This window comes from Entamoeba invadens (assembly GCF_000330505.1).
Source record: "Entamoeba invadens IP1 unplaced genomic scaffold scaff_1105074725543, whole genome shotgun sequence".
NCBI lineage: Eukaryota > Evosea > Mastigamoebida > Endamoebidae > Entamoeba > Entamoeba invadens.
In genome coordinates this window covers 482929-502234 of record NW_004191832.1, presented here as the reverse complement: position 1 = coordinate 502234, position 19306 = coordinate 482929, and the positions used below count along the sequence as shown (strand labels likewise).

Genomic DNA, 19306 nt, shown 5'->3' with positions numbered 1-19306 from the left:
AATGTCAATTTGTAAATAAATATCAGTTTCGTTATTTTTTTCATTTTCAATTAAAAACAAACATCTAGTTTTATTATTTGGGCAAAAGAAAATGAAATAACGAGTTTTTAAAAAAATTTTGAACAAACTTTCATTAATTATGTTTTTTGATATTTTAGTTATTAATGTAACAACGCAATCATTATATTAATATTTCGCGATACTTTCACGCTTGTTATTATTTTTATTTGTTATAAATGAAGACTCGACTTCAAAATTTTTTGGCATTTATTTTATCAGCTTTTTATAATATAATGCACTTTGGGGATTACGCAAATGTTTTTCAAAAACAAAAATTTTTAATTTGTTAAATAATTAAATTGGTATTTATTAGTTTTTTAACTAAAAATCAAACCAATAAAAAGAAACTGATTAAAAAATATTTTTGATGGTCAATGAGAAAAATGGGTTTGTTTGGAAATATTTTTATTTTTAGTTGACTCGTAGAACGATTTGTAAAAAAACAACGTGTCGCGATGTATTTATTGGGTCGCGGTGAATTGGACGACACATTTATCACACAAATAACACAAAAGTCGATTCAAGAATTCGAAGAGAAAAAAGGATGAACCAAACACAACTTTTGTTTAACTCATTGTCGTACTTTTGTTTGTGGTTCACGAAAAATCGCGTTCTTAGTGAGAAATATCTTATACTTTATCATGACAAAGTTTGCATTTCTTTTACACGAATTTGGATAAGAAAAAAATACCTTGGCCTATAACGTCTATGTGTTAGAAATTGAAGAAAATAACGACAAATCAACAAGGATTTTTAAAGCGACTATTCTCTGGTTTGTTTTTGAGAAGGGTTGTTTATTTATGATACTTTTTGATGACCTTTTTGCATCCTTTTGATATTTTAACTACAATTGTGAATTGCTTAATAATGATACTTAAAATTGGAATACAATTAACAATTATGTTACTTAAATATTAGTTTGTTTATCCGTTTTTTTCGTGTGTATTACAATACACATTTTCCCTCTTTTTTTGAATAAGTGAAAATATATTGTAAAACGTAATTTTTTAAAAACATTTTAATCAAAAACACTTTTTCAAAGAAAAAAATGATTTTTAAGTGTTAATTGATAATTTATACTTATTAAATATTTAAATAAATTAATAAAAATGGAGACTATGGGAGTCGAACCCAACATCTTTTATCTGGAAATCGAGATATTGGTTAATAATGCACTACCGTTATGCTAAGTCTCCTTACACATTATTTAGAAAATGTTACATTATATTTAAATTATATGATAAATGTTAATAATTTTAATTGTAAAAATTAACCGAATCAACACTTAAAAGGTGTACATTATGAATTCTCGTTGATAATGTTCAAAAATAACAAAACTATTAAAAAATAACTTATTAAAATAAAATATTAAAAAATTATAAAATTATACTAGTCTTTGCTTAAAAAAATGGCAATTGTGTGACATTTTCGTGTGCTTTTTTGTTGTGATTATCACCATCAGAATATACACTTGTTAATTTTTTATAGGTCTCTGGAAATGTTTGTGCTTTCTTTCGAAAAGGTACTTGATTTGAACACGACAACAGCACAAGAGCTCAATGCACGTTTTATTCAAATTTTTTCTTGGTAATAAAATGATTGACACTTAGTCTTATTGTAATAATAATGGTAAATTGTTGTGGATAAGATATCCTGTCCTTTTCAAACTCTATAATTAAAAATCATGCAAAATGCATTTTTAGTAAATCGCAAAAGTTCAAGGAAATAAAACAATACCATTGTATGTTTCACTTTATGTAACGATAAATTGAAAAGCTGATTGATAAAGCAACTAAGCACCATATCACATAAATGTTAAAAAGTATTTGATGCAAAAAGATTTGAATAGGTTCGGTGTTCTAACAATACAAAAAATATATAGCATTAATCAATCATTGTAGTCAATGATAACAACGATAAGCCTTAAAAATGTAGTAAAAAGAAGATATCAAAAAATTTACACCAGATGGAATCAGTTTGATGGTGTTGAATAAGTTTAATGAGACAGCAGAGGCGTTTGTTGGTAAGAACTTTAACAACGCAGTCATCACATGTCCAGCCTATTCCAATGACTTGCGGCGACAGGCAACAAAGGATGCGGGCACAATTGCAGGGATCAATGTGCTCGGAATCATTATTGAGTCTACAGCAACAATAACATATAAACTTGACAAGAAGACTGAGATTAAAAAAACGTCTTGATCTTTGTTCTTGAATTTGGAACATTTGATATGTCACTTATTGCTATTGATTATGGTGTCTTTGAAGTTGAGGCAACAAAGGGTTACACACATATTGGTTATAAAGACTTTGATAAGAGAATGGTGAACAACTTCATTGCTGAGTTCAAGAGAAAGTACAAAAAGATATTTCGAGTAATGCACAAGAAATCAAAAGACCAAAAACATCACATAAAAAACAAAGCGAACACTATTATCTGTAGCAACAGCAAACATTAAAGTATATTAGTTGTAATATAAGTATGAAGACATCTACTTATACACATTAATTACAAGAGCGAGTTTTGAAGAACTTGACATCGACCTCTCCAAGTCTACAATAGCACCAGTCGAGAAAATGATTGAAGACTCCAAACTAAACAAAGGGAGCATTGATGATGTTGTGCTTATTAGTTGATCAACTGGTATTCCAAAGGTAATGGAGATACTACAAGACTTCTTCAATGAGAAAGAGATAAACAAAACCATGAACACAGAAGCTTTAGGATATAATGGTGTTGTACTATTCTGATAAAGAGTAGTGGAAAGGTAACGGAGATTGTCTTGCTATACGATATACACAACCAATTCTTTCAGATTTTTTTCTTGTATAAGTATAAACGAGACACATTTTTTCTAAACGAAAAGGAAATAATGTATTCCTATTAGTTGTTGTGTAATTTCCAGCTAAAGAAAACAACCTTTCGAATGCATACTTGCACATAAAATAGATGCATGATTTACTCCAAGTTTTGAAAGAGCAGGCAAGTATAATTCTTTGTTTTTCCAATATGTCGCAAAATCGTTGAAATTGTCATTTTCAAGAGGTTCATTTTCATATCTCATCATTTGTGACAATACATCAATATTTGTATTTCTCTTATTTCGAAGAGTTACAGAATATCTCAATTTTGGTGTTGCTTCAATTTGTTACAATTCTTGTGTTTAAGAAACAATTGTTTTTTCTTCAATATAAGATTTGATTAACATCCTTATTTCATCAACCTCTTCAATGTTAAATACCGACAATTATACTACAGGATTAAGGTAATTTGCTAACATCACTTTTGGATCTTTTCTTAAATTGTACTCCCCTTCATAAAAATAAAAATTTATTGATTTAATTACATCATCTAAAAATTCAATTTTCGTTTTAGTCAAATCAAATTTAAAATGTTTTTTTTTGTAATCGAAATTTACATTTTTAAGTTGTTTTGTGGTATAATTCAAACAGTAATCTGGGTGTATTCTTTATCTCCATTTGTTAAAGTAAGTTTCGTTTCTTCGAAAATTTCATTTGTGTTTTTATTGGATTCCATTAAATCAGCTAAATCATTTTTAAGTTGTTCAGTTTCAACGTACAAATAAAACAATGTTGGTATTTTTTCGGATGATAAAAAATCATATGTTTTTTTAATAGAATTCATTACATTTCCAACGAAACCAATAACTTCAAAATCACTTTGCAAAAAAGTGTGATTTGCAATAAACAATTCTTTTTCTTTTTTGTTTTTTTTTATTAATTTTGAACGTTCTATAAACAACTGGTTTATTTCTTCATTACTCAAAATTACACTTTCTATCATTCCAATCTTTGTAAACCATCTAATTTCTATATCAGTAATCAATTTTTTATACTCCTTGTGTTCTTCTTCGAAAATGTTCTTTAATGAAGAAAAAAGAGTTAGACTTTTTTGATCTTTTTCACAACTGTCTTGGCTTTTTTGAGGACACTATTAATTGACAATGTATCTGTGGTTGATTTTTTAATTGCAAGATTTAATTTGTGGCATGAACAACCGATTGATTTTAGTCCTGCAGCTTCCACCGCACCAACAATATTTTTAGCATTATCACTGATAACAACAAAATCTCCAAACTTTTCCAATGACCAATTTTCAATGCAATTGAGAAGAAAGATGGAAATATTTGTTGTTGTATGTACATGTAAAAATTAAGTAAGTTGTAGAACACGAGACGTTATTTCTCCATTTTTATAAAAGTGAATTGTGAAACTGTAAAAACTCAATTGAGTTTTTGATGTCCAACCATCGACTGTAGCACATATTCCATTTTTAATTTCATGTATTTCGTCTTTGGTTTCTTCTTTGTGTTTTTCATATATTTCTTCAATTCTTGTTGTAACACTTTGTCGACTGGGGACAACATATTCTTGATCAACCATTTTCATTATCAATTTGAATGGTTCCATTTCGACAATAGAAATGGGTATTCCTGGATAAATACACAAATGGGTTAAAAGTGAGTCCAAATTTTTATGTGTAATATTCCAGTCACGATAACCTCTATTATATAAACTTCTTTCGGATGTCTGTGTGTCCATATTAATATGATGATTGTGAATTAAATGATTTCGCATATTTGTAGTTACTAGTTTGTTAGTACAAGCAAAAGAACAGCGACAATTACCAACTTGACATTGATATTTGAGTATACCATGGGGTCTTAAAAAGTTTTTGTTTTACTTTCTTTTTACACGTTTATTTTTATTTTTTTGTGTTGCATTTTTGAAATATTTCTTAATATTTGTATTTTTTGATGATATTTTCAACTGGTTTATTGTCAACCATTTGTATTTCAACTTCAACCAATGAACAGTTTGACCAAAATGGTCCAATAACTTGAGCTTTATCATCTATTATTTCTTCCATGATTAATATTGTTTAATTATTCAATTTATATACATTAACATTTGAATATTTTGTATGTTATAATTGTTTTTGAAAACAAATAAATACTTTAAAAATGATTTGTTAAGATTCTGGTTTCAATATGTATATAAGGATTAATAGAAATAAATAAATAAATTATTAACATTGGTTTTTATCATTGTTTGTAAATGTCATTTTACAACACAATTAAAAAATAATGTTTGAGAAAAAGTTGTTTTGAAAACAAGTAGTTTCAAAACACGGTGTTTGAAAACCCAACAGGTATTGTTTATTTTTAAAACAATTTCAAAAACTGAAATTTTTTCACAAACTTTTTTATTTGTGTTTCAAAACATAATAAAATAATTTGTTTAGGAAATAAACTAAGTCAAAACACAATTTTGAAAACAAGAAATATTTCACAAAAATTTAAAAATTTCTCAGTTTTGAAAACTGTTTCGACATTTATACTGCCAATCCGAACAAAAAGTAATCAGAGGATGTATTCGACAGAATGGGGAAAACTGCTTAAAGTGTGATGTTGGTTATATTCTATCATATAAAGCCTGCAAAAGACCGATGAAAACTGTAATATACTCAAAGAAACGTCCAGTGATGTTATTTGCACATCTTGTAGAGAAGGATATTTTATCAATAATAAAGGAATTTGTACGATGTGCGAACTTAGTGGAGAAAAAGGTAAACAGTACGACAGTTTGTTTGAATATTATGATACCACCAAGTGTACTCAATGTAATAAAAGATGTAAAGTTGATAGAGGAAATTGAATTTCCAATTATTGTGTTGAATTCAAATCAGATGGAAAATGTGGTATCTGTGAGGATGGCTTTTATACACTTAATGGAGAATGCAATCTATTTGCAAATGATGGATTAGATACCTCTTCTGAAAAACCAATGTGCAAGACTGGGTATTATCTTGATTATAATATTGAAACAAAAATTTATTCATGCAAAAAATGCAAAGGACATTTTATGGAATGTTTGACTGCAAATACACCAATGCCTGGAAGTTCTTTGTATGATAACTGGAAGTCAACTAAAGCAGAACCATGTGATGATGAAAATTGTGCTCAATGTGCCGATGATGGTGTGACTTGTTACAAATGCGCTTTTAACAATGGCAATTCTAATGGTGTTTTATTAAATGGAAAATGCATATTAACTCCAATTGACAATATTATAGCAATTGTTGATACTTATGACACAACTTATAAGTTCTGTAAGTACAAAGGAGTCAACTCGTTTTTTGAAGAGTTGGTACCTGGATATAACGAGACTACCAATCCTGGAATTAAATGTAATCCAATATTAAGAAAAAGTTACATGTACAAAACACAAACTACTGGTAAAACCAATTATGAATGTGCCAAAAGCAACAGAGATGTGACCAAAAACTGTATGTGTAAAAATAGATAGTATCAAAAGAATGCGTCAATTGTGACCGATCGTGAAAAGATGACTTTTCTTGAAGTATGTATTGAGAGTGCCAATGGTAAACATTGCACGCTCTGCGCAACTGGAGCAAAATACACATCAGAAGGAAAGTGTGTATGTCCAACAGGAACTTATTTAAAAGATGAAAAATGTGAAAAGTGCATTGATGTTAACCGAAAGCCGGTTACAGGGAAAATGTGCGAAGGATCAATGATGGGTATTATTTGGGTGGAGAAAGCTGTTTGATGTGTTCGAAGAATTGCAAAGTATGTGAAGATCAAACGAAGTGCGTTAAATGCGCCCTTGAAAATAACTTTGAAGGAACTCTTGTTGATGGAACATGTGTGTGCATTGAAGGATATGTCTATGACACAAAAACTCAGACTTGCGATCCATGCAAAGACAAATTGAATGAATTTTGTTTTTCGTGAAGTACAAAAAATGCTTTGTGTGTAATGCAGAGTATTTTGAAGCTAAGGGAGGCGAATGTGTGTGTAAAGAAGGGTATTACACGACATCATGGGGAGCTTGTGTGCCTTGTGATAGACATATCAGTGGATGCATAATTTGCAATGGAAAAGATTCATGTAGTAAATGCAAAGATGGGTATACGCTAAATTAAACTTCAGGAAAGTGCAATGGAGCAATGAAGATGGTTATTATGATATTGACCATTGTTCTTGCACTTTTGTTTTAAAAAATGGGTTTTCTATTTTAATGTTATTATAACAAAAATGTAATGAATTGTATATAATTTTTATGTTTTAAATATATTATTTTGGTAATTTTAATACCAAATTATCATGATTTATAACACTTTAAAAAACAATTAATCATTATTGATAATTAAATATATAAAACTTTATCATCAATGTTTAGTATAGCATAATTGTTTAAATATATTAATTTTTCGCTGAACAAAGGTTGTTATTGTTTATTTAAATAAGTTTTCAATTAAATTATAAAAACACAATTAGGTATAAATAATATTATTAAATAAATAATGTAATATATATATCGTAAAATCAATTATAATTATATTCACTTTACATTATTTGACTTTGAAATTTTAAAAATCCAAATTTTCTAATATCGACTTTTAAATAATAATGTAATTTTAAGTTTAATTTAAGACAACATTTTAAAAATATTAACTCGCCGACAACCCAATACCGCTTTTTAACAGGTTTTAAATTTTTGTCAATAATGATAACAATAAAAAAATGATTTTTGATTGTTTATTATTTATTACAAAAATGTTAAATCTTCTGATTATAGACAAAAATATAAAAAAGTTTCCCATTTATTATCTTTAGTTAGTCTAATAACATAATCTGTTCAGAAAAGTTATCTGATCGAAATTTAATGGTGTTTTTGTAAAAATTGGAAATTAAGTATAAACACACAAAAATGTGAAAAAAATCGAAACTATGGTATGATTTTTTAAAATGGTTTCCCGCATTTATTTTCTTGGTTTGATCCAAAATGTACTATATAACATTTCCGAGTAGATAACATTGTTAGACCGATTAAATAATTTGAAAATGACAAAAATTTGTACAAATATAGAAATTTGTTGTTTCTGTTTTATTAGAAATAAAAGTTTTTTAATAAGTAAATTTATTTAATATTTAAATGTCTGAACTTTATAAAAATAACGAAAAATAATGGCTTAGACAGAATTTTACAACAAACTCAATTCCATTTTCGTATTATTAAAACGGGAATACCCAATTCAAATAGTTTTTTAAAACTATATAATTCAAATATGATAAACCGAAAAATAAAGTTGCTTTTCAATGGTAATGGTGCTGTTGGTAAAACAAGTCTTCTTATTAAGTACACAACTGGTGAATTTCCTTGTGAATATGTACCCACTGTAATGGAATGCTGTACAATGAATGTGACTTACAAAGACATTAAATTTAATATGGAATTGTGGGATACCGGCGGAGGAGAGGATTACCCTCGTTTGAGACCGTTGAGCTATCCAAATACGACATGTTTTGTTCTATGTTTCTCACTTGTTAATTTGAACTCTTTTAATAGTCTCAAAACAACTTGGTTGCCAGAAATCAGACACTTTGACCAAGACATTCCAATATTGCTTGTTGGTCTTAAAAGTGATTTGATAGAATCAAATGAAAAAATTGAAAGTTGTTATTTTAGATATATATATCAAAAAATAACAACTGAAAAATGTCTTCAAATGGCTAAAGATATAGGAGCAAACGGATACATCGAATGTTCTTCTTTTAATAATAGTAATGTTAATGTGGTTATTAAAAAAGCCATTCAGTTAAGTTATGAGTATCTTCGTACTTATAAAACATTCAAAAAATAATTATTTTGTTTGTTATTATTTTAAATGTGTTTTACAGTAAAAACTACTTAAAATAGTATTTGTGAAGACTGGGAATTTTTTAAATTTAAACTTAAAAGGAGTTCTATATAGAGCGGCAATTAATGTTTGATTGGATGAAAATGACCACTCTTGAAAGAACAATCATTAATACATTTTTTACTCTCTAGAGCTTTTACTAATAAAGTTAGAAATTAATTTTAAAAAATAAAAATAAAATTGACAATAATTTCAATGTCAATTTTATTATTGATATTTAAAAATTGATTTGTAATCCAATTTATTAATGGTTCTATTACAAATTTATTTACAGTGAAATGTCTCAATATTGGGTTCCCTCAATAAGACCACCCTCAATATTGGCATTTATTGACCAATAAAATAAGTTTTCCATTATTAAGGGGTTTAGTTTTTAAATAAAAATTGTTTAAAATAACGGGTTTAATTGCCAAAGGCATATTTATGAATTGTGTAATATCATTTTATTAATTAAAAATGAATTAATAAAAACTCTTTTAAAAATTTTTATTGACAGTTTTAAACAATGACTATTTTAATAACTTTATAAAACCTACCATTCAGTTACCAATTTGATTTTATAAGTATTTATTCAACACTGTCCCGCAGATTACCAAGTCTTTTTTAAGTAAAAGATTTCATTTTCTGCAACATGAATAATTTTTTATAGTTGTGTAATTCTTTTTTTATTTTTTTAAAATTTCTTCTGCTTCAATCATAAATTGAACTTCCTCACCTCTGATAGTCAATGGTTTATATTAATTGCTTGACGTGGGTGGAAAGTTTTCATATAAAATTTATTGGAATAGTGACGAACGTGTTGAATTGTTTAAACTGAAACATTTTAATTTGACTCAGAAGATATTATTATAATTCAACATGCAAACTTCACAATATCTTCAATATTTGTTTTTTGAATCATGTATTCTCGTGTTTAAAACCGATATAATAATACAATAATAACCACATAATATAATTTTGTAATGTTTTTTTCAGTGCCATTGTTATTCCTTAATCACACGACTATGTCTAAATTGTGTTTACATATGGTTTATATCAAGTTTCTTATATAAAAAATTAATAATAATGTTTGTAAAAAACAAAAAAAATTTTTGAAAAAACCACTAATGAGGGGTTTTACTGTATTTATATTGCAAATGAACTCTGATATATTGAAATAATTAATTAGCTAGTTATCTAAATATATTTATTGGTTCGTTCAATGTTATTTATTATTATATTATCAAATAATTATCCAAAAACACTCAGTTCAGAGGTTGAGAAGTTGTTATTAAAAATATGAAAGAGATTGGAAAAGATAAAAATAACAAGTAATGAGTTTGAAAAAAGTCTCGATGTTCGACAAGTTTAGAAGGAGTTTGTAGTCTTAAAAGAGTCCACTTTAAAGGCTCTTATTTTATTGCAAATAAAAATTTTATGGTCACAAAATAAGCACAATCAACAATACAAAAAGAAGTCAAAATGAAGTTTATAAAATACGTGGAAAATAAGTTACTCTAAATACACACCAATTGTATTGTACACAAAGATGTCAAACCAGACAATTTGCTCGTGTTTTCACTTGATCTCAACAACAAAGTAATTGCAATACTGATTTTAACAGGACTGGAAATATCAATTTACTAATGACTTACATTACTTTTACCAAAAATTGGTACACCTATATATATGGCTCCGAAATTATTAAAACCAAAAAATAAAAAGACCCCCTATATTAATTAATACAATTATTTTAAATGAGTTATCACCATATTTTTTCCTTTGTAATTACTTTGTTTAAAACTTTTAAATAGGAAAAACGTACGATAAAAAGTTTTTTTTTCCAAAATTGAAGGGTTTGTGATTTTAGGAAAAAGACCAGAAAAGGAGGAAAAAATGGAAAAAAGCAAATCGGAAGTAATACAAAAATAATGAATAAATAGAGATTAAAAAATATAAATAAATAAAGTCGACAAATAATATCATCTAAAAATTAAAAGTATATAAAATTTAATTAACATTTTATCATTATTTTGTTTGATTTTATAAAAAATAACACACAACTTACTGTGATTCATTAATAAAATTTCATTTAATTAATTATTAATTAAATTGAAATAAAATTAAAATTAAAATAAAATTTGATTTATTCCAAACAAAAGTTTATGTAAACATATGTTGAAAATTATGAAATAATTGTTAAAAAATAATTTTTTATAAAATTTTTTTAAAAGATATAATTGATGTTGTTATTATGAAAAAATGTATCTTTATTAAATTTATATCATTTTAATAATTTTTATATTTTTTAAAAAATTAACTAATTAATTATTTCCTTAATCACACTCAAAATAAATACAACAAAATTAAAATTTTTAAGGAGATAACATTTAAAATTGATAAAAAATAAATATTGAAATTATATTAATAATAAATTGAAAAACGAATTGGAAAAAAAACTAAAATGAAAAAATTTGTTGTAAAAATATAACAATCCAAATTATTAAATATCATAATGAGGAATGAACACTTGATGCTATCAAATACATCAATTGGAATGAAATGCACAGTGTTTATTTGTTAAGGAATAGATATTTTATCAAATGTGATAAATTATGTAACACATATATTGTTATTAGCCTGGCAATTGTTGATCTTTTTTTATATTCAAATGTCTAAATCAATATTGTTTTATATATGATTAATTTTCAGAATCTTGCAATTTTACAGGGCCAATTTATTGTTTACAATGTGTATATATATTTTGATTTATAGAATTTATATTATTTGAAATGTGATTTATCATGTATCAGTTGCAATGGTTTTTGACAAAATTATTCTAAATAATGTTTATTTTTATTTGATGTTTTAAATTGATGTTGTGTAAAATGTGATTCATTGTTTTTATATTGTAACGGTTTAACTTTTAACGATTGTCTTCATTGTTATGATAAATATGTTTTAATTTCCGGCAAATGTATTCAATGCGACCCATCCTGTAATGCTTGTTGTGTATTAAATTCCAATAATTGTTTGATGTTTAACACTTATTTATTTTTTAAAAATGGGTATTTTTTGAAGTGTGATTATTTATTTATTCGCAATGTTATTTATTCTAATTATTATTATTATTTATTATTTATTCGCAATATGTTATTCAAGTAGATTTGGAAATTGCCAAACGTGTAAATTAAATTGTTATTACTCGAGGGGGTATTGTCTTCATTGCAGTTCAAATTGTAATCTTGTTATGGAACTGCTGAATACCATTGTTTGACTTGTAAGACTGGTTTTTATTTAATAAATGGATATTGTATTTTTTGTAATACAAATTGTAGTAGTTGCAGTGGTAATTTCACAAATAATTGCGATTCTAGTCCATTTTTTTATTTAATTAATGGGTCTTGTATTTAATGTCCATTAAATTGTGGCTCTTGTAAAGGTTTTAAATGTTTGACTTGTGAATGGAATTATTATTTATCAGACAATATATGTTATCAATGTCATTCTGAGTGTGGTAGTTGTGATGGTCCTGAAAAAAAACAGTTGTACTGGGTGTGATGATAAATATTATCTCGATAATAATCATGGGAATTATAATCACACGTGTCTGCCATGCCAGACACATTGTGTGGACTGTTTTAATAATGTACATTATTGTTATGAATGTAAAAGTGGATATTATGTGTCAAATAATTATGAATGTACTAAAACTGAAAACAAACCTTGCACATATGGAAATTATAACGGAGAATGTTATGAATGTATTGTTGGATATTATTTGGATAAAAATGATTGTTTAAAATGTGCTAGTATATGCATACAGTGCTTTGGACCCACAACAGATCAGTGTTATTATTGTGTTGATGGGTATTATATTTCATTTTATACATGCCTCCAATGTTCTTCAAATTGTCAAATTTGCAAAGACAATTCAACAATTTGTCTGTCTTGTCAATCGGGATCGAGGTATTTGTGGAAGAACCAGTGTCTTGCTTGTGTTAATTTTAAGCCTGGGCATTGCAAATCAAATACGACAAAATGTGATTTGTGTAATGACGGATATTATTCTGATATTGGGATTTGTAAACCTTGTGACTCGATTTGTTTCACGTGCTGGGGTTCTCCTTCGAAGTGTTTGTCTTGTGAACCATGGACTTACCTTTCAAATTCGACTTGTCTCACTTGTGATGCAAATTGTGAGACATTTGGGTGTCACACGACTTTGGGATGCACGAATTGTAAACCAGGATACTTCCCAAAGAACCTTAAATGTAGCCAATGCAGTGAAATCGCAAATTGTGTTACTTGCAGCCAAACTGAACAAAAGTGTACAACTTGTACATCTGAAATTTCATATGTCAATTCAAATGGGTTGTGCTTACCTTGCGACGGGACATGATGAACTTGTAACAATGATGGAACATGTAACGGGTGTATTGAGAATTATGTACCATATTCGATCTACAATGGATCATGTCAGGCTTGTTCTTCTTTTGACCCCAATTGTAATTCATGTGACTTTAATCAATTTAGAATATGCACACAATGTATAGACAATTATTACTTGAACTCAAATGGCACTTGTTCTCAGTGTGATTCTTCTTGTGAGTATAACGGATGCAACAAAAAGACTGGAATATGCAAGAAGTGTGCAGTGGTCTACACTAAACAAACAGTGGACAGTGTTCGATGTCAGTTGTGTCGGTTCTATGATCCAGATTGTTTAACTTGTTCACAAACAACCAGAAAATGTACAATGTGTAAAATTGGCTTTTATCCACATCTATCATCGCCGTTTTCTTGTATTTGTTGTCATTCCACTCGTGAATATGATTGTTAAAATACAATGGGAAATTGTATCACTTGTATCAATGATTATTACACAATCAACCCATCAAATCCAAAACAGTGTCAGAGTTGTTATGATTTTGACCCACATTGTCTTAGCTGCTCAACAACAGAGAGAAAATGTATGAGTTGTTTAAGTGGGATTTCGTATTTGGTGGATAAAGTTTCTTTATTGTGTGATTCAACGTGTTTAACATATAACTCAAGTGGTATTTGTTTGCAATGTATTGATAATTATGTGTTTAATGAACCAAAAACAAAACAGTGTTTGAGTTGCAACTCATTTGACATAAACTATGAGAAGTTCAAGAAATTGCACAAAATGCAAAACAAATATGTACCCCAATACATCCACTGGAAAGTGTAAACCATTCGATTTTTAGTGTAGTGGTAGTTGCGACACAACAAATGGAATATGCACAAATTGCGTTTCTGGTAAAGTTTTTTATGAACCAAAAAGTAACAAATGTGTTGAGTGTTTTTTTGATCTAAACTGTGCCGAATGTGCTTTGAATGGAGAAAGAAAATGTGTTAATTGTCGGGAAAACAGTGGGTTTTATTTACTGAATGGTATTTGTGTTGCATGTGATTCGACTTGTAAACCAAATACATGTGACTCAACAAATGGATTTTGTTCACAGTGTTTGTTAAATTACACAGTAACTTCTCCAATATCAAAAAATGTGTGTCAAATGCTCTGAATTTGATTCATATTGTTCAAATGTGCAGTTGATTATACAATAAATGTAAATTGTGTTTAAGTGGAAAATACCCCAAACCATCAGAAAACAACAAATGTAGTAATTGTGACCCCACATGTGGAGGTTCATGCAGTGGTACAACAGGTGTGTGTACTGGTTGTTCATCGAATTACGTCTTTTCAACTACAAACAGTTTAGTGTGTGAATCATGTTCAACATTTGATTCAAATTGTCTGACGTGTGACTCCACATATCAGAGAAAGTGTGTTGTGTGTCGAACAAGTGGGATGTATCCAAGTGACTCGACATACAAATGTGTCTAATGTGATACAACATGCAATGGTAACTGCGATCAAAAAACTGGCAAGTGCACTGGGTGCATCAACAATTACGTGTTTGAAGCAACAAAAAGTCGTGTGTGTGTTGCTTACAAATCGTTTGATCAAAATTGCAAAAATTGTTCGTCTGATTACAACAGAAAATGTGTTGAGTGTGAGACTGGATTCTATCCAAATGCTAGTAGGGTCTGTGTTAGATGTGACACAACCATCACAAATTGTTTTACGTGTGATTCAAAAGAAAACATTTGTTATACATGTCAAGACCCTTATTATTTGTCAAATCAAACATGTTTGAGTTGTGCTTCTGGAACTTATAAAAACACCGAAACATCACTTGAAAAGTGTTATATTAACATTCCAAGTTTTCAAGCTTGTTCAACCAAAACTGTTGGAAATCCCAGGTGTACTACATATTATTCACCATTCCAGATCAATTCTGATTTAAATGCGTGTGATTACTGTACAGCAAACAAAAGTTACAACACAACAACAAAGAAGTGTGAAAGTAATGGAAATGGCTGTCCAACTGCTGTGAGTCAAGAAAGGTGTTTAAGTAGTTCAGACGAGTATTATTTATCCAACTACAAGTGTGTGTTAGCAAATAACTGTGTGGATAAATCAACATTTTCAAAAGTATCTTGTGACTGTTCGTATCAAATATAAGTTGGCTCAGACTGCCAAAGCACTCTATCAAAATGTAAGTATCAGAGAAACTACAAAACCCAATGGAATGTATTCAATGTGAAGATAATAATGTTTTTAACAATAATATTTGTCAAGATGCTATTAAAATGTTATCATTGAGAAATGGTGTGGTTTATAGATGTGATAATGGCAATTATTTGAATGAAAACAATCAATGTTTGACATGTAAAAACAACTCTTATATTTGATAAATTACAATTCAAACACAACAGTTGTGTAGTGTGCAGAAAACAAAGTTTATTATTTCAAAACAATGAATTGTATAAGTGATAACAATTGTTTAAAATACGGCAAAGATTATTGTTCGAAGTGTGTTGGTAATAACATGGAACTTAAATATGGACAATGCTCTGTGTGTTCTGTTTCAATTTGTAACTATTGTGTAGGTGGAAAGTGCAAGAAGTGTAACAAAAATTATGTGATACAAACAAATGGATTATGTGTTGAACAAAGTGAAGTTGGTTGTGTCAAAGCTGATGTTTTGTTTTGTGTGACGAGGGGTTTTGCTTGATTGACTCGCTTAACGATGAAGGAAAATACGATTTTTGTATTCCGATTACTACTACTCAAATAGCTGACTGTAAATACTCATTGATTTTACAATCGATATATGTTGAGTGTTTGGATTCTTTTAAACTAAAGAATGGTAATTGTTCAGAGAATTTTGATGACGAAAACGATGAAAAAAAATGTTACAAACACAAAACAAGTGATGAAATTTGTTGAAACTTCCTGTTTTAATCGAAATAACAAAGGGTGTGAAAGATGCAATTCTGGTTACTATAACATTAACAATGAATGTGAGTTGTGTTCTAATCATTGTGATAAGTGTTACAACACAACATATTGCTTAACATGCGATCCACAGTATTACCTATCATCCACCTTTACATGTGAACCGCTTGGCAATTTGTTTACAAAATGTAAATTGACACTGCCGACGGGTGGTGGGTGTGCAATTTGCAAAGACAAGTACTATAAACAAAAAACTGATTGTATTTCTTGTGATGAGTCATGTGGTACTTGTGTTGATGGTGCTTCTTGTTTGACTTGCCAAAATGAATATTTCAGACTTTCAGGAAGTAAAAGTAAATTGTGTGTATCATATGACAACTTGACTAACTGCATAACAAAAACGCCATTTGGGTGTCTGAAGTGTGAGGATGGACATTACTTGTATGATTACATTTGCAAGAGTTGTTTTGAAAATTGCATCTCATGTGACAATGATCAAAGCTGTAAAAGCTGTGTTGAAAAGGACTATGTGTTGGTTGACTTACAGTGTGTGGATTATAAAAATGTCGAATTTTGTCTGTCTGCGAACAATTCAAAGTGCACAGAATGTGAAGGATTTCACAAACCAAATGATGTTGGTGATTATTGTGTCAAAGAGACAAATTATGGATTGGTGGTTGGCGTGCCAATAACAGTCACTTTTGTGATAATAGTGTTTATTATTGCTTTAATACCAATTGTGATATCAATGATACAAAAAAGAAAACAAAAGAAGAAAGAACAGAACATTTGCAACTTCAAAATGAGTCGGTCAAACATTGAGATGGTCACATTGAGTGCAAATTTAGTGACAAACAAAACAACACTGAAATTTGATTTGGATAACAATCACCCACTGAAAGTCGATTGTGAAACAAGAGATTTGTTATGTCTTGGAAATGTGTCTAAAAGCAACTTGAAAGTACAATTCAGTGTGATGGAAGGGTGTGACTATTATGAAATAAGAAGTGTGCCACCATTTGTCACATTGAAGCCTGGATATGCTTGTGAGTTTGAAATAATTATTAAGCCGTTGTGTACTTGTGTTACTAAAGAAAGTGTGGCGATCACTTCGTTAAATATAGCAACTGGTGTCATTGAAAACGCAAAAATGGAAATGAAAATCGAGACGGAACAAACAACTAAATTGAATTACAGAGAAATAACAGAAGACGAGAAGCTTGGCGAAGGAAGTTTCGGAATAGTTTATAAAGGGCAATACAGAGGCGTCTGTGTTGCAATCAAAAAGATGAAACAACTTGATAATTATGAAAGTGGACTTGCAGAATTTGAGAAAGAAGTTGCGATACTTGACAAATTCCGATGTGAATACATCATACACTTCTATGGCGCTGTATTTATACCAAGTAAGGTGTGCATGGTCACCGAATTCGCATCATATGGATCAATTCAAGATTTGATCAAACACAAAAAAGTGATGAAGTTGCGAATGAAATTTTTACTAGATGCAGCAAAAGGCATTCAGTATTTAGACGAAAATGGCATTTTACACAGAGACATCAAACCAGACAACTTCCTTGTGTTATCACTTGAAATAAACGAGAAGGTTAATGCAAAATTGACTGATTTTGGGTCATCAAGAAATGTGAATATGCTGCAAACTAACATGACATTCACAAAGGGTGTAGGAACACCAACTTACATGGCACCCGAGATTTTGAAACAAGATAAGTACAAAAAGAGTGCAGACATTTATTCGTTTGCAATCACTATGTTCGAGACAATTTTTTGGAAGGAAGCATTTCCAAAAAGTGAATTCAAATATCCATGGAAAATTGCAGACTTTGTTAACAATGGAAATCGCTTACAAAAAGTGGATTGTATAACTGATGAACAGTATAAACTAATATCAAACTGTTGGACCCACAACAAAGAAGATAGAATCACAATAGAAGCTGCGAGAGAGCAACTTGAAAATTGTTGAATTGATAATATACTCAGTTCTATTAATATGTTTTATATGGGTTTAATCCAAAATTGTTATATTCAATAAAATTTATATATTAATAATCTAAGTTAAATTTTTATGATGTGTACAAGTGTATTTAACTTTTTTGATTACAATTTATATTTATTTAATATTATTGCTTGTCACAACCAGGCGTTTACCAAAATTTACACGGTGAATGCCGAATTCTAAAAATGCTTCAGTCTTATTTTATAGAATGTTTTTTAAATAAATGTGTTTTTGGGAAAAAGTTAACACCAGCTCCCTGTTTTTTAAAACAAAAACGAGGCAAAAAAATTAATACGCCTGGTTGTGTTGTTTGTTAATAAAAATTGTATATTTATTTTTAAAAATTAGAGTTATAAATATGTCTGTTTAATATAATTAATATTGTTTTGATATAAATAACTATTGTAATAATTTATGTTAGCTCTATAAAATCGAGATTGTTTATTTTGTAAAACACTTAAAATAAATTCAATGTTATTTAAGTTGTTTAGTGTTTTCACATTTACGATTCATTTATTTGTCTGTTTCATAAAGAAGATACATTGTAACTAACTCTAATTTTAAACTTGTTTATTTAAAAAAATTTTAACACAACATAAAAACAGCTCGTTTATTTAAAAACAATTATTTTTAATTGTAATCTACTTGGTAAATATTAAAAATGTACAATTTTTATTACGCTTCAAGCTTGTTATACATGTCCAACTCATTATTCTCCTTAATAATTCTCAAAAATGAGTTTTATTTTTGACAACATCTTCAATGTAACCCATTATTTTCAGAAGGACATTCGCATAATCGACAATATTGGTATATGATTTATCATAATCATCTATATCAACAACCCATTTGCCATTTATTTTTACAATTTAACATATTCAAATGCTTTATTATTTCTTTTACACAATACAGAAATTTCTGTATTATGTAAAAGAAAAAAAAAAGAATTTACTAATGTTTTTTTAATCTTCAGAATAATTAACAATCCTATATATATATACATTTTAAATATTGTCTATATTGAAATAGTCTTCCCCAAATATCAAAACATTAACGAAATAATAAGCTTTTGACCAGTTCCATCTTTTCAAAACACAATTTAGTCCCAACCAATATTAAAAACTTCACTCATACTTTAAAAATAATTAAAGAATGGGGAGAAAGTAAC

The 19306-nt window shown here is 28.5% G+C and overlaps 4 protein-coding genes across 4 annotated transcripts; all 4 read left to right on the top strand.

Moving 5' to 3' along the window:
• Positions 1 to 6429: 6429 nt before the first annotated feature.
• On the top strand, positions 6430 to 6839 carry EIN_282600 (hypothetical protein; the record flags this gene model as incomplete). The annotated part of the gene is made up of 2 exons (XM_004185167.1): positions 6430 to 6648; positions 6696 to 6839. The coding sequence occupies 2 exons, from the start codon at positions 6430 to 6432 to the stop codon at positions 6837 to 6839; spliced, it is 363 nt and encodes a 120-aa protein (XP_004185215.1).
• A 1337-nt stretch (positions 6840 to 8176) lies between these two features.
• Positions 8177 to 8752, top strand: EIN_282590 (Rho GTPase, putative; the record flags this gene model as incomplete). The annotated part of the gene is made up of 1 exon (XM_004185166.1): positions 8177 to 8752. The coding sequence occupies one exon, from the start codon at positions 8177 to 8179 to the stop codon at positions 8750 to 8752; it is 576 nt and encodes a 191-aa protein (XP_004185214.1).
• Positions 8753 to 12843: 4091 nt separating this feature from the next.
• On the top strand, positions 12844 to 13344 carry EIN_282580 (hypothetical protein; the record flags this gene model as incomplete). Its single annotated transcript, XM_004185165.1, has 1 exon — positions 12844 to 13344. The coding sequence occupies one exon, from the start codon at positions 12844 to 12846 to the stop codon at positions 13342 to 13344; it is 501 nt and encodes a 166-aa protein (XP_004185213.1).
• A 2754-nt stretch (positions 13345 to 16098) lies between these two features.
• Positions 16099 to 18105, top strand: EIN_282570 (tyrosine protein kinase, putative; the record flags this gene model as incomplete). Its single annotated transcript, XM_004185164.1, has 1 exon — positions 16099 to 18105. One exon carries the CDS (start codon positions 16099 to 16101, stop codon positions 18103 to 18105), a length of 2007 nt encoding a protein of 668 aa, XP_004185212.1.
• Positions 18106 to 19306: the final 1201 nt, after the last annotated feature.